Source organism: Carassius gibelio, chromosome A11, assembly GCF_023724105.1.
Source record: "Carassius gibelio isolate Cgi1373 ecotype wild population from Czech Republic chromosome A11, carGib1.2-hapl.c, whole genome shotgun sequence".
NCBI classification, from domain to species: Eukaryota; Metazoa; Chordata; class Actinopteri; order Cypriniformes; family Cyprinidae; genus Carassius; species Carassius gibelio.
Genome location: NC_068381.1, coordinates 14,695,606 through 14,720,432, shown reverse-complemented (window position 1 = coordinate 14,720,432; position 24,827 = coordinate 14,695,606). Strand labels below are relative to the sequence as shown.

The window sequence follows — 24,827 nt, the reverse complement described above, 5'->3', positions numbered from 1 at the left end:
GCTCTCATTGCTCTGCTCTACGGGAGCGCGCGCTCTTCCAGCAGAAGTGCCTTAGCACCCATATAAGGAAATTCCGCTCCATCTAACGTCACACAGAGCCATACTCAAAAAAAAACTTTCTGAAACTTGTGACAAACCGGAAGGAGGATTTTCGGAACAGAAATACTCCCTCAAACGTGCAACTTAATTGTTGAAACTTTGTCCATGTTTAGCATGGGAATCCAACTCTTTAACAGTGTAAAAAAACTCAGTATGCATGAAATAGCATTTCACCCCCCCTTTAAGCAATTCTGAATTTCAATTTGCTCAATCAAGCGTCTTTTTTACAACTCATCTTGCTAATTAAACTAATTAGCAGTCAAACAAGCAGCCAGCAGAACAACCACAAGGTGAAACACACCATAGCCATAAAAAGAAGGTGGATCTCTCATTCTCACATGCATCTGCTTCCTCGCACAGCTGCATCTCTTGATAATGCTTATGTAGTTATAGGCAAAGCTCATCATTTTTCATTTGTTTTTGGACTGTATTTTCTCCTTCTTCATGTCATGTTCTGACAGGAGATGAAGATAAAGGGAGTGAAATATTCAAAATCAAAGAATTTGTTGTCTGCATGAAGGTGACGCTCATTTTTTGGTGAGCTGCTGTCGTCTCTCACTGCGGGGCGATCCTGTGCTTATTTTCCGCCTCACTTAACACACGTTATTCACACAAACTCCATCTGAACAGAAAGAACAACAAGCCTGATTTCTGATTTCTCCAAGGGCTTCTGAATAAATGAATACATTTTGGATGTGAGCGGGCGGCTCAGGCTGAATACTAAGGGGCAGATAAAATAGAGGTGCCGAGAGGTGCCCCGCTTCTTCCTTGGGATTGGCTTTGACGTCTGTCAGGAAGCTAATTCATTTTCTCGGCCCGCTATCTTACCCAGTACCGCAAGCCTGTCAGGGTAAGTTTGTTTACCCTGGATGCCGAGTCCTCCTCACGCAAGGATTTAATTGGGGTCTTCTCCATTAAGCAGATTCATTAAAGAAACCCGGACAAGAGGTTGTGATGAAATACAGCCCACCGATATGCACTAGGTGATCACGAGAGGAAAGATAGAATGGCAAGCAGAAAAATGACAAACAAAAAGGCTGGTGTGAAAAGGAGGATACATGATGTTAATATAATAGAATAGTCAAGGGTAAAAAGCATTATTTACTAGCAGTGTTTGCTCTTATGCTCACCAAGACTGCATTCATTTGATCAAAAATAGAGTAAAAATAGCAATATTGTGAAATATTATTATTTATTACATATTTTAAAATGCATTTTTTTTTTCCTGTGATGGCAAAGCTGAATTTTTAGTAGCCATTACTCCAGTCTTCAGTGTCACATGATCTTTCAGAAATCATTCTGAGATGCTGATTTGGTGCTAAAGAAATGTTTCTTATTTTTATCAATGTTGAAAACGGTTCTGCTGCTTAATATTTTTAGTGAAACAGTGTTGTTAAACAACATTTGTATATTTATATTTAATAAATATATATATATATATATATTTAACAAGATGAAAGTGTTTACTCTCACTTTTTTTTTGCCATTTGCTGTTTTTCTTAAGATTTCTGTTTTCAGTGGACTGTGGGTATTTAAGTAATTTTTCACTTAATATCTGAACTATTGTTGCTCCCTTAAGTTTAATGTTCTGTTTGAATTAATAATTGTTTTGTGTGCAACTCTTTTTAAATGTCTTCTGCATTATATTTTACAAATCAAACCGATTACTGAGTTTTGCCCCAGTGATCCGGATACAACGGTTAACAGGAGGCGATTTTCAGTGGAACATTTCTTCAGTTTGTCTCTATTCCTCATACAAATCTACCAAGGGTTCTGTCTTATAGGGTGTGTCCTGGTTTTGGCCACTAGAGGGCATAACAGGATTAGGACAAATCTGACAAGCATCTGCATGGAAGCTGAAAAGATCACAGCACTCCGATTATGTCGAACATAACATGACACTTTTAATCAAACTGATAAAGGCTGAATGGAAGATAAAACTCTTTCCTCTTGACATTTGTGCTGCAGTGAAACCATAGTATTAAAAACGAATAATAACAGATTTTGTAAAAATGTTTCCGTCATGTTGACCGAGATTTGTGATCATATCACTTTCTAATGACACTCACCCGAGAGAAACCGTGAGATTGAGATAGACAGGAGAAGAGATTGTTGGAGATACAGCTCACAGTACTGTTGGTTTCCAGATGACAGAGCTCATATCAGCACAGATGTGAGAGCGGAGGGAAGGGGAGGAGAGGAGACTGGCTGGAAGACCCTGTAAGAATGTAGTTATGAAACACCTACGCCTTGAGCTGCGCTCTTGTCAACTTCTGCATGATACTGATGCTGATACAGTTAGAAAATTCTAGCATCATTTATTCACTCTTATGTGGCTCTAAACCTCGTTCTTTGGCCATTCTAAAATCCGTGCTCTGTATTGCAAGAAAATTGCAACAGAAACTTTAAGCATCAGTGTATTAAATGAATTACAGTTATTTTTATTCCACTAGTTTTTAACCTTTTGTTCTTTAATAAAACATTAGTTGTTGAGAATATAAAAAAATGTAAAAAGGTTAACACTTTTTGATTGATTGCTATTATTATTTATTATTATTTAAATAATGTGAATAGTTGCAGAGATAAATAATGTTTAATCATCATGCAGCCGCCTGGTTGAGACGCTGTTTTGAAATTTAGTTAAATGCATTTGCTGTTCCTGAATATTGTTATGCAGTGCTAAAAGCATTTCTCATCAAAGTAATTCAGACTCCTCTCTCTTTCTTGCTCCGCCCTTCGTCTGATCTTTAGTTGAACCTGAAGTCAAAGAGCCCCAGAGGTCCTGGACCTGAACGAGATCAATTTGTCAGACTTATCCGTGTGTTTATGTTGCTGTTGTCCTTTGGTCACAGTGGACTGTGCAGCTAACAGGTGGAAGTGTGTATGTTTGACCTGAAGTGAAGTGTGGATTTGCTGCCCTCTTCTTCTAAAACGTGTACGGAGAGGATAAGAGGCAGGGTGTGAGCTTTTCTTTCTGCTTGTCCGGTGGATTCGTTCTACTGGCAATTTCCTTTCAGATTTCCTGAGTCCTTTGTTCTCTCCGTTTAACGTCTTTCAACTGTCATTTCCAAGCAGTTACAGATTGAGAACAAGAATGTTATTTTGACCCTTTCAACAAAGTCCTCTGCAAAAGGAGCTTTAAAATATTCAGCCCTCCGAGATCCAGCATTGATATTAGAGGCTTTAAAGTATTTGGGAAGATTTGTTCCGTTTCAGATTGAAAAACAGAGGGTTAAAAAAAAAAACACTGAAGCAATTTTCTCTTTCTAATTGTACATTTTGACAACATTTAGGATTATTATATCATATTTATATTTTATTTCTTCCTTCTATTACTAAACATTGGTCAAATAATAAGTTAGCAATGGTGTCTGCAGACAGTGAGCATTTTCTGTTACTTTTACATACTGTCAAATTCAAGTTACGAATACCATTCAAGACTATTGTTTTTGAAAGAAGTTAATTTTATTCAGCAAGGATGCATTAATTTGATTAAAAGTGCCAAAGCCTTACACTGTTACATATAAAGTTCTTTTGAACTTCCTGTTCATCAAAGCATTGTGGAAAATCACACTTTGACAAAAATACTAAGCAGCACAACTGTTTTCAACTTTGAAAATAATAAGAAATGTTCCTTGAGCATCAAATCCGTATATTAGAATGATTATGAAGGAGTAAATTAATCTTTGCCTCACAAAATAAACTGCACATTAAATATATATTAAAGTAGTTGTTTTTACTGTTCATGATTAAATTTATGATTAAATAAATGCAGCCTGAGCTAAAGACTGTGCATAAGACCCTCTATATTTAAATAGTAGTGTATCTTCTTGTTTATTGCTGCTGTTTAATGTAGTTTTAACCTATAGACAACTCTAGCAACACTGCAGTGGGTTTATAAGGCTTGAACTTTATTTGTCAGGGCTGGATTTAATCTAACTTCAATCAGATATTTTCAGAGCTCAGCCTTTCAGTTCTTCAGCCCTGCCTCATTACTCTGTGATCTTTTTTTATTATCTTTATTTTATCTGATTAGACGACATTAAATCTGCTTGCCATGCACATTTCACAATGATATGTGACATGAATGTGTGAGAATATTATCAATATATGTGTATAGCATTGATCCATACCAGTTTGTATTTATTGTCCCTGAGGTAGTTGGCTGGCTGGCAGTGTTTCAGTTTAACTGAACTGTGGCGTATATGAGTGAATGATTTACAGCACACGTGTGGAGGCACAGACTTCATTTCTATCCTCCACCTGAGCACATCCTGCCTCCAGCTGAAATGTGAGTTTTGAAGAATGTGGTGTGGTGTCAGGATGAAGGTGCTGTTCTCATACTGGCTGTGTGTTAAAGAGGCATGCATGTCAACTGTGACGTGGCAGACCAACTGTTGCCGAGGCTGTTGTTGAGAAAAAAAGATTCAGCTCTCTCCAAACCTCAAACTAAACTGCTAATCCGGCTCCCACAGGGACAATGATCTACACCACTCACACTGCTCAGAACTGAATTTCAGAACTGAAGAGAGAGTGTCTTTTAGAATTCAGTTCTGAAATGAAAGAAAAACAATAAAAATAAAAAAAACTTTCATCCAGAAAAAAAGTACTTTTCTTGAAACATTCGCTGATTTATTAATATTAATACACTCTTTGAAATGACACTATTAAATAGACCATTTATCATTAAATTAGTTTCACTGTGTTTAAATCATTTTCATAAATTTTAATGAAATAACACCCTTTTTCTCAGAATGCTCTAATTTAACAAAAATTCGTCACAATGGAGCCAATCCATATGTAATGAGTACAATTATATAAATGATGTCTTTTTTTTTTGTTCACTGAAAACAGTTGTGGACATGTAGTGCTGTTTGGCATACTTAAAATGTCTTTAATTACTCATAGTTTTGAAATGATTGAACTTATAATATATTGATATAAATATAAAATATTGAAATATATAAAACCTAAATAATAAATGGACAAAATTTGTAAAAAGAAATAACGATGTCATTAATTGTTTTCTTTGGTAAAAGGTAAATACAGTAGTTAATGATATTTAATGCATTAACTTCTACATTAAGCATGAACAATACATTTATTGCAGTATTTATTAATCATTGTTAATGTTAGTTATTAATGTAAACGACGTTCAATGTTAGTTTATGTTGGCACAGGTGCATTGACTAATATAAACAGATGCAGCTTTTGATTTTTATAATGTTGAAATTAACACTAAGAATAAAAAATGCTTTGCATGTTTTTTTTAGTTTTTTTTTTATCATTGATAGTTTATGTTAACTAATGTTTGCTAATGAAAGCTTTTGTAAAGTAATTGCGCTAAATGTTTGGGATGGTGCTCTGTATGTTTGCTATGTTTGTTTTCTTCCTGTTTTTCCAGTTCTAACTGCAATTCAGCATCTGTTGGGACAAGATCCAAAATGGCAAGCTCCAATCTGATTGGCTGGCTTTATGCGAGTTAACATAAACAGGGTTTCTCATAAGAGCTTTTTTATTTTTTGTTTGGTATACTTGGTAGCAAGTAAATTCGATATTTTTGAGCACACCATTATATTTAGTATATACACATTTGTTCTGCCTTGAGTTAAATTGTCCAGTTTTTGTTGTCAATTTATTCATGCCCTTAAGCATCATTTTGCAGAAACGTCATGTGTAAGTATGCAGCTCTTGATCAGGATACGTGGACCAGACTTCATGTCGACAGTCAGAAATCTGGCTACATGAGACTATTTCCGGCTTAAACAAAATGAGCCGAGGAGAATTGTGTCTGATGTAGTGTGATGTTTGGGCCAAGGTGTAGAGGTTTAGCTGTGTGTGTGATGTGTAGACTCTGTGCACCTCGTCCACTCTCTCCACTCTCCGAGGGACTGCTTTTGGCAGGTTTTCTCATAAGGCTGTTGATCAGCATTAGAGGAATCCTCTTATGTGATAGCGTTGAATAAGACACTTCATTTGTCTGGGTTTTCCTGAGGAGTCAAATTGGATGCAGACGTTTATATGTGCAGAAAAGAGATGGCTCACATGCACACACTCAAATATGAACACTTGAGGTAGCAGCGTTATATACAGAGATTGATTTATAGTTCATGTTGTTGGTGTGAACTTCAGACGCCCATTCTTGTTCGACTCCAATCTGTCATCGTTTAGATTCATTCCTCTTCCTGGGACTCCTGTCTAGTTCTGCTGTTAAATGATCACTTTACCCACAATCCACATGTTAGTTTCTGATGTCGTAACAATCACAACACTAGCTCCTCTCGCCAAGCTTATTGGAATGGGACCATCAGAACGGCTTGAAATGTTGATATTTCTGTCCAGCGTCATAACGATCAACTAAATCACCTCAAAAACATAATGGTTTCGTCGAAAGATATTTAGTATACTTTAGACAGATGACATTTCAGCTGATCCTAAACAAAAATCTCCACATATGCATCATTTCACAATGTATGGACACCTGTGATGCATCAATCATATTACAATGAGTATGTGATTGGATTGCATTTGAAACAGCAGCAAATGCATGAGTGAATCTTAGAAATGTGTTTTGAAATGCATAAATGCAGCTATACATTTAAATTTAAACAGACAACAGATGGAGAATGGCAAAACTAATTAAACATTATGTGGCAAATATACATTACTTATATATATATATATATATATATATATATATATATATATATATATATATATATATATATATTTGTTTATATATATAGACACACACACACACACACGAACACATACATAATAGTAAAGAAATTAATACATTTGTTTAGCAAGGATATTAAATTGATCAGAAGTAACAGGAAAGACGTGGACGTTGTTAAAAGAGATTTCAAGTAAATGTTGTTCTTATGAACTTTGTTTGAACTTTATCTAAGAATCCTGTAATAATCTTTCACGGTTTCTAATATTTTAACCAGCACAATGGTTTTCAAAATTTGTGATAAGAAGAAATGTTCCTTAAGCACTAAATCAGCATTTTAGAATGGTTTCTAAAGGATCACGTGGCACTGAAAATATTTCAAAATATTAAAATAGAAAACAGACACTTTAAATTTTAATATTTCAGTAAGTACTTAAGTATGTAAGTAAAACAAGATTTAGGGGTACTTTTGAAGTGAGATGTCAACTTTACATGCTCTAGTTTTTGTCGTATTTTGTCGTTTTTTTTAATTAGCGTCTCGCATGGTCCTGGGGTTATGTTTGCTTCCCACAATTTTCTGCATGTTTGCCTCAATCCAAGCAGAAAACCATCTCAGCCCTTCACATATGGTTTCAATAAGGGCCGCCGGTCTGGCTGGGGACCCTGAGTGAAAGAGGGGTAGTGTGTGTGTGTGTGTGTGTGTGTGTGTGTGTGTCCCTCTGCTGGCCCATAGACCTGTGACCTGAGCTTGAATATGCCTCTGAGCAACAACAAACTAACATGCTCACCCTCACCCAAATATACATAAAATCAGTGTTCAGATCGTGGCTCTAGGGGCTCCCCACCAACCACCGTGAGGGGAAGCATGTGTAAAATTAAATTTGATACATATATATCAAGTAAAAATCATAACATTAAAACTAAGCAGCAGATATTGCCCAACATATACTAGATGCCTACTAAATGATCTTATTTTCAATCAATATTTGGCCAGTTGGGCTGGATATATATGCATTTCTTCTCTGATACAGAACAACCAGTGTTTAGGTCCCATTGCCTTACTTAAATTACAGCTCTGTGCCAATGAATATGTAATATTATTTCATTTTATTCCATTTTAGTTGATTAATTAAATTAAGTGTTTTTGTGCCTGCCACACTTGAAGCCTTTATCAAGGAGTAGTATTGTTATTGAAATATGATCATGGTTTAGAACAACTGCAAAGCTTAACTTTACACGTGTCACGTGATCATTCAGAAATCATTCTAATACGCTGATCTATTGTTCAAGAAACACTTGTTATTTTCAATTTAGAAAGTAGTTGTTTAGCACAACATAATACAAGAGGTTTTTAATTTAATGAAGCACATTTGTTTTTAAAGTTCACAGTTGTTGTTATTTTTATGGAATATTGCATTAAAAATCATGTATTTTAGTTATTATCTTATTTCAATATGATTTTTATATCAATTTCTTTTAAAACAGCACTAGAAAAACACATATATTTCTTTATATTTTAAAATATTTCCAAATGATTCTAATTCTAATCTAATAATGCTTGCATCAGAATTCAGCGAGGGAAGGATCCTCTTTTTCATGCCCTTGTAAAACAAGTGTGAGGTTAACCTCTAATTGCAGGGTGAGTTTTGCTGTCTCGCACTGTGATTTATTTGCCTCATGCTATCTCTTGCTCCGTCCTTTCCCCAAATCTTTTTCATCTTATTTCACCCCATTATTATTTTCAAAACACTCTCTACCTTTCTTTTTAAAGACATCTTTTTTTCTCAGTAGTTTATCTCCGGGGCAGTGATGCTTATGTGTCTTGGAGTTGTGTACTTAACCCCAGTTGTCTCTGGAGAACAAATGGCGTCTGAGCAGCGATCTGCGTGATAATTTGAGGTTGAAGGTGAACTGCTTTACGGGACAGTTAATGTTGTTATTACAGCTTGAGCGAGGCTTGGACCGGGAGCTGGTTCCGATCGATAATTATTTTGGATTTGGTTTTAGCATTGCACTTGAGGTTTTAACCAATTATCGTGTCTCAGATGCGGAACAATAAATAGCTTGCTGATTTCCGTCCACATGTTTGACCCAGCTATCAGCACTGACTTCACATTTCAGTATTTCCTGTGTCCAAATGTGTAAGGTCAACAGATGTTGGAGTAACAAATGTCTCATGCCAGATTTTATCTGACCTTTTATAATATGAACGAGCTTCTATTGTTTTAGCACATAATATAAATCACAGAACGCACAATGTCATCTATTAGCAAGCAAGTTATCATGGCCAATTCGACCATACTATTGCTCTCCTGAGGGATAGTATTGGACTAAATTGAATGAAATCATGCTGATGTAATTTCTAACTGCATGCTGGGAAAGTAATAAATGTGATTAGTTTGCTAGGTAAAATGGTGTTTTTGCTCGGGCTTCTATAACCATAAATATTATCAGATAAATTGGTAAAAACTATATCTGCGTAGATGATTGGTGAATTGGGAGGACACACCTGCTGAAGCACTGACTGCGGAAAGCTGAAGACTGACTGTAATGTTTAGCTTAGCTCACATAACAGCGGCTCACAGCTGGAAACATCTGTACGGAGCCGTCAGGTTTGGGGGTGAGAAGATGATGTCACTGCTTCATGTCAAATATTGCACTTATTTAGCCCTCAGAGCGGAGGAAAAGACTTTCTGGAAGCCCTCACTGTCTGCCGTTCCCATTGTTTAACATTTGAATGACATCTCAAATTCTGTTGCATGATTTTAGCTTCTTTTCCAAGTGTTTACACACCCATTATAAGCAAAAAATAAACATTGCTAGCATTTCTTCATTCTCATAAAAACTCATTTTAATTCAATTCTGCATGTACTAAAAACAGTTCACTCCGGCTGCTTTTGTTTGTTCAGGAGCAAATGTTTGGTTTTGTATAGTTTACCAGTACAAGATGTTGATCTGGTTCTTATCTTGCAGTAATTATTCTATGAAATCTGCTTTAAGTCTTCGCCTGTCTCTTTTCTCCAGATATGAAGAAGACTTTGTAGAACACGTGAAGTGTTTCATACACACCTTCTGATCAGTGTCTTCCAGACAAGGCTCCAAACGTCTTTATCAGAGTGTGGTTATAGTTTATACACAATATTAATGCTGAAATTATAATATTATCAGATTTGGTGAATGTGCCCCCAAGGACCGCCATCTATCTCGCCAGCGTTGTCAGCACCTTATTGGACCGTCCAGGGGCATTAGATGTCACATACACAGAGATTGACTCACTGAAAGATCTCCTCTCACATCATGCCCTGTGTGCGAGGCCCCGCTCCACACTTTGTTGCCTCATGTGAAAGGGCCTCCATGCGAGCGGGACGGGTTTCTGTGTTTGTTTGTGTGCAGTCATGCACCTGTGCCTTATCACTGATCACTGCTGGACTTAAATTTCCTGTTTTGTTTTCGGGGCATTCACCTGTTCGAATGTGAAAAAGGAAACAAGCGGTTCGGCTTCGGACCCGATAGCTTGCTGACGGGGATGCGGTCTATGTTTTCACTGTTCTTTTGTTCACTTGTTGCATCAGCCTAGCACAATGCAGCCCCAGCCAGAAAATCCCCCCACAATGTAAATATTATGTGATGGTTCTGGGAAGCGTTTTCGCTCATGTCAATGGAATTGCACACTTGAATATTTGCCAGTTCACTGATTCCAAACAGTCCTTAACCACGTAACCCCTCCCTTGCTGCTTCATTTCTTCTCTTTCGTTCCCCCTCCAGCCTTGAACAAGTCTTAATTTGTTTCGAATATTATTACACAGAACTTTGACTTGCTTCTCTCAGGCGCTGATGGAAACTGGGGAGTTTCTGAGATCTGATTGGCTGGCCGCATCATTCCGCAGCTTCCGATTGGCCGATCGGAGCATTGTAGCACTCCAGGCTTGTCCAAGCAGAGTCAAAGTGTTCATGTGAGGCATTCAGCCTGTCCGAATTCCTCAGCAAGTGGATTCACATATCCAAACACAAAAGAGTATTGAACTTTTTAGTGCTGCTGATTCATGCTTTCTCTTTACATTCTTAAAAATCAAGGGTTTTTGCAGCAATGCCATGGAAGAACCTTTTGGGGTTACATGTTTGCAGTGGTTTTCAACTGATTAGTGCTTTTTCCTGTTATGTAAAGAGAATGTGTGCACGTGGTCTATAGGATGGGTAGATTAGGTAAACCACTGGGTAGAAAATATATTGATTTATGAAAAAAGCTCTATTTGGGGGATTTAAAATCTTGAAATATGGCAGCCGCAAATATACTGTCCCATACAGTTCAGATTTACATGTAAAAGCAGATTTGAATGTACGCTGTGAAGTATGTTTCAGTCGTGGGAGCTGCATGTGTGTGTTTTCTGTACGAGGGAGCAGGCGTTCTCAGCCAAGATTATATGACCATTGGGAAGCGTGAAACACAACACAGCCTCTTGCTCTCTTTGATAAAGTGTTTGGGGCATCCCTCTGGCTTGCTTTCAGCATCCCTCTGGCTTGCTATATTCTTAACTAGCTCTCAGAGGAGTTTTTATAGCATTGAGGTTTAAATCACATTTTCAAGGCTCACAAAAGATCAGCGATACAAATCCTACTCCATTAATATCATCCTCTGATAAAAAGTCATATAGTAGCCCCAGAATACCATTACTCCAACTGAACTGTGGATTCAGTTCAATTTGATTCAATTATTTTTTTTTATTTATTTTTTTTTAGCATTTTAACATTGTTGCGTGGTTTTAAGACCATATATATAAATTAAATAATTAGTATATATTATATTATATTATACATATTGTATATTTATTTTTCTTGTATATTTATTATGTATTAAAATTATTTTTTTTCAATATATATATATATATATATATATATATATATATATATATATATATATTCAATATTTTATATATTTATTTATATTACTCATTTGTAATGAGGAAAAAATTTATTTAATTATTAATTATTACCCAATCTATGTGTTTATATTTCGGTAGAGGTGCTCTAAGACTTTGTGTATTTTAGAGCTCAAGAGAGATTGTTTTTTTGTTTTTCAATAATTAGAAAGTAAACATAATAGATCTCATGAGGGAGCTGTGCACTCTTTTTTGATAGCATATTCACACACACACACACACACACATAAATACACACATACTCTCTCTCTCTCTCTCTCTCTCTCTCTGTCTCTGTCTCTCTCTCTCTCTCTTACACACACACACACACACACATACAGTATTGTGACAGTGGTGAGCAAACACGGCTGTACAAACACAAATGTGACACCCAAACGTGTGCACACACACACACACACACACACACACCTGTGATGAGACTCATAAATCACTCAGGACTCAAACAGGTTTAGCGACATGTTTGACTTTGGCAGATGGCTTTGCATTATAAAACTCTCTTTCACGCCGCCTCCTGTCCACCTCCAATTTGTTCCTGTTTGTTCCTCATCACACTTCAACAAGCTGTCAATTAAAAGTTTTGGCTGATAAATATGCTTATGCGTTATGTTACTGCATCAATGTTTGAAGTGTGCACACTCACAGACAATCACACTCTTCTGTTTGTACTTGCAGATACTGTCAGTATGCTTTGCTATAGGTGTGTGTGTGTGTGTGTGTGTTAGGAAGGGCCTGTAAAAGTGCCTGTTTTCCACAGCTCTCAATAACAATGAGTGTTAGTCTGTGGGTTCCTCCAGTCCGTCAGCTGTTTTTATAACAAGCGCTGCTGAATCGAAGCTCAGCTGATGACATATCCATCTGGCCCTCATCTACTTCCTGTCACTCTGCCTCATTCACTTTTTTTCTTTCGCTGAGTGTCTCTGGAGTGGTCAGTATGTCGTCCCTCTAGTGTTTGAGAAATATCTTTTTCCACTCTGCTTTAATAATTCTTCTTTTTATTTCAGACCTATACAGATGCCGTCTTCCCTCACACCGAGACACACTGTAGGAAAAAACGCAGAATCTGTTTTTCTCTTTCCATTGGCCAGTATTTTATTTTTAATTTTAGCTTGCTTTCTTTTTTCGTGGATTTATCGGTTTCGTTTTACAATGACTGTCTCATCTTCATCTTTCATTTAACCTGTCTATATCTTACTCTTTCACTTTCTCTTTTAATATTTATGATTTTTCTGTTAGTCAGCTGTTAGACTACACTGTTATTATGCTGCTACATACCAAGAAGATACATAAGCTGATGAAATAAAACCTAGATCAACATCATTTCACAAGAAAACTATAATATAATAATAATAATAATAAAAAAAAAAAATATATATATATATATATATATATAATGTGTATATATATATTATGTTTCCTTTAATGGTTCTTAACATGTGTTTGTTATAAGGCTTTCTTGCAAGACAAAGATAAAGTCCACTATTTAATTAGCATATTGAATTTAGATTTAAATGAAGTAAATCATATTAGATCATATTTAAATCAAGGCAAACAGAAAATGAATGTTATTTAAATGCATCCAACTGAACTGAATCAGATTTCAGACTGATCTCTGTTCCTTTTTCTTTTCATTAGTATTCCTCCATGCATGCAAAGTGCCCTCCTGTCCATTCAAGCTTCATTTAAGGCATTTTGACATCTGTTTTCCTAGATACCACACTGGTGGCCAGGAGCCTGACAGTGAAGAGCACTGCAGCATACTAACATTACCACGGGAAACCAGTCACAAATCTCTCCGTGATAATGTACCTGACAGTTGCATGCAAGTGATAGCGATACGGACAGCAGAGAGAGTGTCTGATACACATCAGCGAGTTGTTGTTTGCCTATTGTCTCCAAATCGTCAATACCGCGTAATCTACCATAAGCAGTTGTGGCTTGTTATTTGGTGGAGGAAACCTTGGCTAACATAATAAATGCACTTCAGGGATTAAGTGTGATACTAATGTGCTTAAACTGATATCAGTGCAGCTGGTCCGCAGTCAGACCACACATGTTAAATGTGCCGTCATCCACTGGAGCGAATCATTCTTGTGAAGAAGCCTTCTGGCCAAAAACCTGCTTTCCATCCTTCTGTCTTTCCATATCAGTCATCCCCTCTCTTGTCATCCATTACGGCCTTATCAATATAAATCTGACCATCTGTTCGACTGTCTCTGCCAGAAGTGTTAAACTTCTGCATAAATCAGCTATGCCCCATTTCTGTTTCCAGATTCCTCTTAGCATTCCTCCTGAGCACAGAGATGCTGAATTTATCACGTTGGTAATAAAAAACAATTGGCTGATCATTTTTTGGGGGGAAAAACTCAAAAAGACCTGTACACTCCCCAGCATTGGGCCAAATTGCAACAATCTTTACTTGTTTTGAAATCGGGAGATTCAGTGTTTGGGCAGTGCGCATGATTCCCACACAGGGTTTATAGCGCTGCTTCCTTTTTCATTATGTTAATTTTTGTTAAACTTTAAAGTTTTCCCAAATCAGGCCAGTGAGGGCTTTGTTTTCACAGTCAGCCTTTTTAACTGTATTAGATTATGCTCAGTTTGTCCAAAGAGTTGTTTCCAATCAAGGGTTTTGGATGGAGCTCAGTGGTTCTTAAACTGACCTGATGTTCAGTATGAGTGTGGAAAAAGAGTCTAAATTCGGGAATTCATCATTTTTTAATTAAGGGGCAGAGCTATTCATCCAGAGCGTCAGCACATAACTTGTCATTCACTCATGCACGCACACACACACACACACACACACACAAAGTGGGGACATCCCATAGGCGTAATGGTTTTTATACTGTAGAAACTGTATATTCTATGGCCCTACACCAACCCTAACCCTTACAGGAAACTTTGTGCATTTATACTTTCTCAAAAAAACTCATTCTGTATGATTTATAAGTGTTTTGAAAAATGGGGACATGGGTTATGTCCTCATAAGTCACCCTCTCCTTGTAATACCTGTGTCATACCCATGTCATTATACAGAGTTGTGTCCTGATATGTCACAAAAACATCCCCCCCCCCACAGACACTCTTCTACCTCACACTTCCAGACATGCAGACATCAGTATTAAAACATTTTAACACATGAGATAAATGGCCAGTGCCTGTGGTTGAACATGTTGCCACAAGTCATCCATTTTCTTTTACAGAAGACTAAAGTGCTAAGATAATTTTTTTTCCCCCTTTTTCCAAGTGAACAACATTATGGCTTTATTTTGATAGTTCTACAAGCAGTTTTTCATTAATGTCGACATCTTTTTTTCTTTTCTTTTTAAAACCGTGTGTAATCTGACTTTGTCTTAAGAGTTTTATTAGTTTGCCCAAAAAATGCTGTCATTTATTTATTTTCCCTCATTTGTTTCCAAGCTGTATGGCTTTTTTTGTTTATGTTCTGTGGAACACACAATAAATGATACTTTTAAAGTGCATTTTATCATTTTTGAAACTTGACAGTCTGGATCTCCATTCACTTTCATTATGTAGAAAAGAGCAGCTAGTATGTTCTTCAGCATTTCTCCTTTTGTGTTCCACAGAGGAAAAAAGTCATACAGGTTTGGAATGACAATGAAGGTGAATAAATGATGGCAGAATGTCCTTTTCTTAGATGAATAATAATAAAATCCAATGCTTTATGCTTTCTGGTCTAGCTTATATTATTAAAAAATTATTTCTTTTCATTTCAGATCCCATTCTCGCTGGTGCAGTTTCCACTCTGGGAGTACCTAAAGGTATAAAATCCACTTTTTTTCCTCTGACTTGCTCTCATTTCGATCTAATTTGTCCTCATAGTTTCACTCTAATAAAGGAATAATGTCCTGGTAATGGTCTGACACATTTACAACTCAAACTACACACATTGCCTCGCTCTCTGCTAATAACTCTCTTTTTAGGTGCACTCAAAATGACGCTGCATTTTATTGGTCGCCCTCACCGGTGGTTAAGCAGAATCGTAATTTCTTTGAGTCTTCGCCAACTGTCCATTTCCTTCTTCATTGTCTGGTCCGGGCCACATAAAAGTCATTTTTCAAAAAAAAAAAAAAAAAAAAAAAAGGCCCAGTTTGTGAAGATGACATCATGTCTCCAGGGCGAAAGCAGAAAATTCCATTAGTGCTCTTGGCCTAGAGAGACTGGAGCGTAGCGGAGAAGAAGAGGCATCGGAGGACAATAACACGTGCAGCTGTGGGCAAGCATTAACTGCGATGCTTGGCCTTAATAAGTAGTGTCATTCATGGTCACTTCTTTGAGACACGTTCAAAGGCATGTTTTCAGCCTCTCCGGCCATCTGTGTGGAGCCGTTGTAATGTGAGAGTCTCTGCTAAACTCTCTTTCAAAAGTGCATGGCTTTGAGAAGCAAGAAAGCGTAAATGAGACTATGGAACGAGATGCCAGTGTTGGTCTAAAACAGCCGCTTTCGCTTCGTTGATTATTTCAGTGCAGATGCATTCAGTTTTAAATGACCAGGATTTTATTCTTTATTTATTTTTGGACATGAATTACAAGTGCTGATTTGATTTTAGAGTAGGATTAATTGAGCAAGTGTTTTTTTTTTTTTTTGGGTGGGGGGGTATTAAGTAGTGACCCAGTACAATACCAGTGGTTTAGAAAGGGAAATTATGTGGTTTTATACTCCTAGCTATGAAGGAGTAGGAGTGCCAAAAAAAGAAAGAAAAAAATAAATAATAATAATCATTGTATTAAAGGGATAACTTTAATAAAAATGAAAATGGTCAACATTTACTCACCCTCATGTCTTTCCAAACCTGTATGACTCGATTTCTTCTGCGGAACATAAACATAAGATATTTTTAGAAACGTGTCAGTGTTTTTTTTGTTGTGGTTTTTTCACTCAATAGTTACCAACATTGTTCTGTGAGACAACAAAGAAGAAATTCTGAAGAAAGAAAATCTTAAATGTTTGGAATGACGAAGGGCGAGTGAATGGTGACAGATTTTAAATTTTTGGGGTGAACTATCCCTTTAACTAAATAAATTAATCACTTTTCAAATTGACAAATAAATTACTTAAAACCATTTAATTAATCTTGTAAAATGACACAAAATACCTTAAAATGTAGTTATAAATAATAAATTGATGTTTCAGCTGTAAGTCAAGTTAACAAATGCAGTTCACAGGTGGGACCAAACAATGAGCTTACCTTTAACATGTTAAGCTCCACACTTAACAAAGAAACCGTTTTAAATATGTCTATTTATGTCAACAAAGATATGTCAATCAAATCAAATCCCAACTATTGCCAAACCGATTCTCAAGTCATTTGCACCAAAAACATCTTAAGCCTCGGCATCTGAGCAGCAGGCCGCAGCAAACCATCTGTTCTCTCCAGCGTATCCCACAATTCCCAAAGTTTATCTACCAACAATCCACTAAACTCAGCGCTGCACTGTTACAAAACCACCAAGCAGCTGTGTCATTACATCAGCCGGCCACTTTTCCCACCATGCCCACTCAACGTTTGTGTCAGTGGATCAGACTTATTCTCATGATTAAGTGCAAGTGTGAGTCTTAGTTTGGTTTGAGTCATTTAAACTGAAGTGTGCGTTTGGAGCAATGCATGGTCAGGAGTGTGAGTTCCGGAAAAGACTAAAGTATGTAAATCTTATATGTAGAATGTAGTGTGATTAGAAAAAGGCCCGTTTTCCACAGAAATGTTTTCAAATGAATCTCAGGTATGTTTTGGGTTACACAAAGGAGTTAGACTGTATTATACTTATTATGAAAAAATAATTTTAAGCTACGTGGACTCCGTAGCTATAGGTTTAACGTATCAGTTGGGATAATCAGGCAAATCAGGGCCTTTCTTTACCCCTAAACTACCTCATTTCCCATTTAGGCCTAACATAATTCATTGCTATGTTCATCTCGGTCCTAAACCACTGCCTACTTCTGCTCTGAGCATGTTCAACCTCTTTCTTCTTTCATGTTCAAAATCCTTTACTCGCATATCATGAGGGCTTCCAGAATCATATGAAACACACTGTTCATGTCACACAACAAACTCAAAAAATCTGAACACATGCTCACCAAGGCTGGATTTATTTTATAAAAAAATACAGTAAAAACTCTTGTTGCAGGTAAAGAACAATCAAACAAACTTTCATATTGTATTATATAGAAATATTTTAATTTATTCCTGTGATCGCAATGATGAATTTTCAGCAGCCATTCCCTCAGTCTTCGTTGTTACAGAAATAAATTTTAATTTTAAATATATTGAAATAGATATATAATAGTATAATTATTATAGTTTTGCTGCATTTTTGATCAAATAAATATAGCCTTGGTGCGCATAAGAGACTTCTTTCAACAACATAAAAAAATTATTTTGAAATCACAATTTTGAAATAATTATATTTAATTAGAAGCATCACGAAATGATCGGGGCTTCAAATATTGACATTTAAATTAATATTTAAAATGTTAAAATGGATTTGAATTCAATTTGTTATGGTCAACTAAAATGTTATGTTTATCTTCTAAAATTAGATGCGTTTCCCCCTCCATTAGAAGTCATTTCATGCAGTTTGTGCAGCTGAATGTAACACCTGTTTCGGTGTTAAATGCAATTCATGTCAGGTACATCCTGGCATGTAGAGCGGTGGTCAGTCAGTTTTGAGGTGAACTTGCCTCCAGTTTGTTTTCAGTGAGTGTGACGGGGATAAATGGATGTTCTCCAGCACACGCTCTTTGAACTTGGAAACAAAGACTCTTCCTTAATCCGACAGCTAATGAAACACACATGATGCAGTGACAAAGAGAGCATTTATGCATGTGTGTTCTTGTGCACAAAGCTGGAGGGGATCATTCATAATTACTTCATGCTGTGCTTCAATTGTTTTCCTTTCTTAGCCATCAGATGCTCCTGGTCTGAGGCCGTAGGAAAACTCCGGCAATTATCTGCAGCCTGGCTGCATAACAACTCCCTCCAAACACAACGCAAGTCCAGCAAACACGTCAAGTCACTGAATCTCCCTCCTCCTTTCTACAACAGTCCTCCTCTCACACACATTTCTCTTTTATTTACCACATTCTTTCCCTCCTACTTCACCTCTTTAAACAATAGGATTTGAAGCAACAATTAGCCATCTGAAAATTAGTACAAATTGTGCAATTGACTGCGATCCTGTCAGACCTGTCTTACCTGAGGCTACAGAACGCACCTGTAGATGCAGACAGATGACGATTCAACACCTGGTGAGACATCTGTCTATAGCCAAACGTGAAGGTAGCATCACATGTATGTTGCCAGAGAACACAATCCTAAAATGCATTGCAACTTGGTATACACTACCATTCACTATCATTGTTTTTTTTTTATATACAAATGAATACTCTTATTAAAAAAAGATTTCTACCCCTCACACAATGAAGTAACATGGTCATCATATTATAACATCTGTGACTCTCATCAGAGTACAATATCGTTTTTCCCTTCGTTTCTTGGAAAACCCTGAACCAGCATGAAAGACCATGTGTTTTCCAGGGATTGATAGAGTTAGCATATGTGTACAATACTCTAGTGCTGAGCTGTGGAAGTCAAGTCACATTTATTTATACAGTGCTTTATAAAATGCAGATTGTTTCAAAGCAGCTTTACATTAATGAAGCAGGAAAATAACAGTGTTAATGTTATAAAAGTCATCAGTAATGAAGCAACTCTTATGTAGAGCTAAGAAAAAAAAGAAGCTAAAACAAGCCTAAAATTATTGGAAGTAGCTGGTTTTAGCTAATCTTTCAGCCTGGCAAAGCTGGTCAAGCTGGTGTTCAGTTGGGTTTAGCCGGTTTGTCAGCTGGTCTCCCAGCCTGACCAGTTGAAGAAGTGGGTAAAACCCACCAGTCCGCAAACCAGTTATAACCAGGCTAGAAAACCAGTTAAAATCATCAAAGCAACTGAGGGAAGGTTTTAGCAGTGTTTTTTTTTTTTTTTTCAGCATAAGGCAAAAGTGTCATTATTCAGCTAAAGTCAGTTCAGTGTTGAGACAATTCTGTTTAATAACAGTGTCAATGGTGCAAAGTTAGTGTCATTATCTAGCTCAGTTCTGTTCTTATCTTCTTATCAAAGCTCAATATCGATTTCAACTTGTCTCTTTGAAAACCAGGAACCAGCATGACAGACAGATTGCTAGAGTTAGTGTATAATACTATAGCGCCGAGTGGTGGAAGTTAGGGATATTCAGGATTTCTTTCTTTCAGATTTTGTCACCATTCCTTATAGGGAAAATGAGACTCTTGACATCATTCTTGAGATTTGGAAATGAGCTGTTCTGTTGGGTTCCCATACATGTAAACCCAAGGGCTTTGTGTGTTTTTTGTTATTTGTTATTTGTTTTTTTGTTTAAATTCTTATAAATGTAATAATCCTAAATTCTCTCTCTCTTTCTCTGTGTCAGGCCATTTGGTGGAGGAGGCAGGGGGGACGGCTGGACCCTTGGCAGGCAGCAGTGTGCGGAGCTCTTGCAGGTGTGTGGGATTAGCCTCGGCGCAGAGGTCTGGGAAAGAGAGTTGAAGTAGAACGAGAGATAGGGAGTTGGGATGGGGTCCAACACCAGGAATATTCAATCTGTACTCGGCCACGGTCCTGTTTAGTTCCACACGGGTCAAGATGGTCACAACAGGTTGTTTACCAGCTGGTGTGCACCAACAAAGAGGGACGGTAACAACCGATTAGAGGTGGAGAGTCAGTAGAGGGAAGAGTATGACATTGACCTTTTGTTGCACCTGCGTCAAACTTTTGGTAACTTTTCATAGCTGTTGTCAGCAGTCATTGAGTTTACAAACCAGATCCAGGGAGCTCAAGTCTGGCCCAAAATCCTTGCAGCTGGCTAACTCCATAGTCACCATTTTGGAAAACATCTCCGCCATGTAAAAACTCATCAGGTACTGGGACACAATGGAGGGACGAGGATGCATCACTCAGAGGGGAAAGAACATGGCTGCTAGCCACGCCACCTGGAGAGTGTTCTTGGATTCGAGTTTTCTGAGCACATGTGTTGCTTTGGCACAGATGTATCGCTTTAGGTGAATTGCGGTTGTTAGCGTCATTGTGAAATCGCACTAACAAATGTGAATTGTGACACATTGTCTGATAGCAGTTGCTTGCCATCACTGCCAATGCTGCAAGCCTCAAGAGAACAAATGAGAAACGCTTGCCTTTCCCAATCTCTCTCTCTCTCTCTCTCTCTCTCTCTCCCTCCACTATTGTGTCCTTCCTGTTCTGAGTTCAATTACAAGTACATGTCGCTTCAGTAGCAATAGAATCGCTTGCTTGCTTTGTCGGTCCACAGTTATGTCCTATTATAAATCCTCCTGCCATTACCATGATCATGCAAAGCGGGTAAATCCAGTAACTACTGCATTATATATGTGCAGCTATTTATTTAGCAGATGCTTTTGAATTCAGTTTGTTCAGGGGGAAAATGGTGTAGAACAGGCACAAAAGAAAGAAATGGAAACTTGCGTAGTTTTAATCTTTTTGAAAATATTTATCGAATTGCATTTATTATTCTTAATTAGCATTTTAAAAATGTTGTTTACAGACTGCGTTAACAGGATTCAGTAAGTACACAAAAGATCGCTAAAGCAAAACTGTTTGGGAAGGATTGAGAACATCATTCAGCTAGCAAGGAACGAAAAGAGCGCCAGGATGAAATTGTTTGTATAAAGAGAAATTTACTTAATTAAGATGGTAACACAAAAAAATGAGTTCATCCGCTTTGAAAGATGATTTAGACAACTTTACCGCAAAAAAATAAAATCACACTTTTTGAATGGAAGAATTGACTTCAGTTGAAAATGCATTACTATACTTGTGATTCTTTGCTTGTTCTTACAACCTGAGGTACTAAATTATGTCACAATTCTGTTCTGTGGTAATTTACTGCCTGAACATTTAATATTTCTATAAAGAAACATCACTTGCATTTGGACAACTGTTAACTGTGAGTTAATCAAGTGAAATCAGGGAGTTTGGGAGAACTTGTTTATTCCAGCACTGGGAAGAGCATGTTTAAAGCTTGATGCTGTTGTTTGTCCGACCGCCATTAGAGAGGAGAGAGAACCTCTTTCTGCTCTCATTCACGCCAAAACAAGTTTATGAATGTGCATGAGTGTTTACGAGTGCTTGACATTGCCAGGCTAGTTTGAAAAATTCATCCGCTTTCGCTCTTTTTCTCCAGAGCGTTTCCGTCAGGTAATCAGGGCTGATGTAATGCCACATATTTACATTTATGTATAGTGGTTATTATAGCATGGTGTTTGTCTGTGTTTGTCTCTTTCCAGGTGGAGTAGCAGCATTCGTCACGACTCCGCTAGATGTTGCAAAGACTTGGATAATGTTGGCTAAGGTGAGACTTTGAACCCGTTTGTGTAAATCTGTCTCCTGATGCCTCCCAGATGGAGTGCAAGGGGAACAAACAAAAGGCCCTAATGTAGACAAAACCAGCAGAAGAGAGAGAGTGAAGAAAAAGCGCCAGTAGACACACAGCTCGATCCAATAGCAGGGTCATCCTGGGATGCGACTGATGCACAAATACACTCCTCTTGTTATCCGCTGTCCAGTTGAGACTCAAAACAGACAGAGCTGTGTTTGTGCATGTTAGATGTCAGAAGACGTTTGTGTATTCAAGCGTTATTTCCAGTTGTCTATGGACTGGAACGGATCTGCACTTGGTATCTAGTGCAGATGCTCAATTCTAAAACATTGGCAGCATTTTAAACCTGTTCCAAAGCTAATAGCAACTTCAAATTATGCCTAATTTGAGTAGAATTCTAAGGCAGCGTCGCATATTATAGATAAGGCAGTCTACGAGTGCATCGCAACAAGCATTAATTTTGGTGTATGTATTAGACTACTGTGCCATTAGCTTAGCTTAGATTTTTAGGGTTTGTAGGAGAAATCACCCAATTTGGATTTAGAACACTTTAGAATAGGGAACACTTATTAACTATTACCTACGACTTTTCCCTCAATAAATTGCTAATTTGCTGCTTATTAATATTTATCAAGGTAGTTGTTAAGTTTAAATATTGGGTAGGATTAGCTACCTAAGAAATGCTATTAAGAAACTAGTTAAGAGAACCTAAAATAAAGTGTTACCCAATTTTGCAACACATATGATTCAGTTTACAATACTTTGCATTTATTTCTATGGTATCCACCAACAGTAATTAATATTAAAATAAGATTTAAAAACATGGAAAGATAATGGACATTGTGAAGATAGTGCTGTGTAAATACAGGTGACTTGAAGGAAACCACACTCAGACCACCTCCTGAAGGTTTGAGTTTATGTAGAGTTCTCCTCATGATAATGACACCACAACTCTGATCATCTTAACGTAGTGTTCTGCAACTTGTCCTATTCTTAAAAGCTTATATAACCAAAAATGAAAATTCTATCATCATTCACTCAATCTCAAGTCAATCCAGACCTGTAGAACTTTTTCTGTGGAACCTAAAATATGATATTTTGAAGAATGCTGAGAACTAAACAACACTGGACCACATTGACTTCCAATGTAAGGATTAAAACACATTTCTCAGAATACCTTCTATCATACTCCACAGAGGGAAATAACAAATTCTCGCAAATAATTAATCAGGCAAAAACGATTACTGGCTATAAACAACATTCACATTAAGTCTTGTTTGATTGTTTTATGGAAAAAAAAACAGCAATTAGGATTTCTAAAGATCATACTCATCCACTCCACTCTATTTTTGAAGTGCTTCCATCAGTGCGTAGGCTTAAAATTCCTCTGGCCAGAAGAAATAGTGAGTGACATGACATTCAGCCAAGTATGGTGACCCATACTCTGAATTCGTTAGGGTTAGGGTTAGGGTTAGGTAGGTAGGTAGGTAGGTTGCCTTAACTTGTGTGATTTTATGTATTTTATGTTCACTTAAATAAGGGGGGGGGGGGGAGTAGTGGTTAAGAGAGTTTGACTCTTAACCCTAGGGTTGTGGGTTCGAATCTCGGGCCGGTAATCCCACGACTTAGGCACTAAACCCCAAACTGCTCCCCGGGCGCAGCAGCATAAATGGCTGCCCACTGCTCCAGGTGTGTGTTCACAGTGTGTGTGTGTTCACTGATCTGTGTGTGTGCACTTTGGATGGGTTAAATGCAGAGCACAAAATTCTGAGTATGGGTCACCATACTTGGCTGTATGTCATGTCACTTTCGTCACTTTCACTGTTAATGTGTGATGTGTTTCTTAAGTATTAATGTGGATGTGTCACCAGTGTCAAAGACAAATTCCCACTCTGTGATAAGCAGAACTTATAATAAAGTTGAACATAAATATAACATAATACAGTGGGTATAGAAAGGGTATAGAAATAAGTTTTAACAGAACGTGACATGTAAACTCTGCTGATCACTGATTGGCCAGAGAGAATCTTTAATACCTGCATCTCTGAACTTGCGACACAAACACAAAAGAACCAATAGATTTAAATCAGCACAGCCAGCGAAGGATCAAACGCAACTGTTTAGAATGAGCAAACCTTTTTTAAAAACCCAAAAATGGCTGTCACATTCTATGGCATAGAGGCAATGGCAAATGTCCAATGCAGAAGTATAAATCAGCCTTTAGACTTTGGGAGAGGTGCTACTTCAGGCTACGGCGTAAAGGAGTACGTCTATGTGTAGGCTACAGCGTAGGTTCGACGCCCAAGTACTGTATATATTGGGCTTAAGTGAAGTCTCCTCACACCTTTGACTGATAGAGTGAAGAGTTTTACTGGAGGTGACATGCTCCAGGACATCACAATTGTCTTTTTTTAATTTCCATTTGACCAATTAAAGAAATAGAGACCTCATGTTCAGGCATGTTTGCTGTACTGTGAGTTTGGCCTACAGAAACTCCAGACTGTTATCCAAGCCCTGTGGGGAACTGAAGTGTACGGGGCTGTTCAATGTACAGTCAACTCATCAATGTTTGGCCCATTCAAAACACAGAGTTGTTACATTAACTCTCCTTCACAGTTTCCTGATCTAGATGGCTGTTTTGAAGATGGTGGTGTGGGTTTGTAGAAAAGGGACTA

At 37.4% G+C, this 24,827-nt stretch overlaps 1 protein-coding gene across 1 annotated transcript in view; it reads left to right on the top strand.

Annotated features, from left to right (window-relative positions):
* LOC128022435 (S-adenosylmethionine mitochondrial carrier protein-like) overlaps nucleotides 1-24,827 on the top strand; it is a 41,407-nt gene that overhangs the window by 9,415 nt on the left and 7,165 nt on the right. The window contains exons 6-8 of the mRNA XM_052610024.1: nucleotides 15,447-15,491; nucleotides 20,173-20,242; nucleotides 22,061-22,125. Coding sequence (XP_052465984.1) covers nucleotides 15,447-15,491; nucleotides 20,173-20,242; nucleotides 22,061-22,125 — 180 coding nt within the window. The remainder of the gene's footprint in view (nucleotides 1-15,446; nucleotides 15,492-20,172; nucleotides 20,243-22,060; nucleotides 22,126-24,827) is intronic.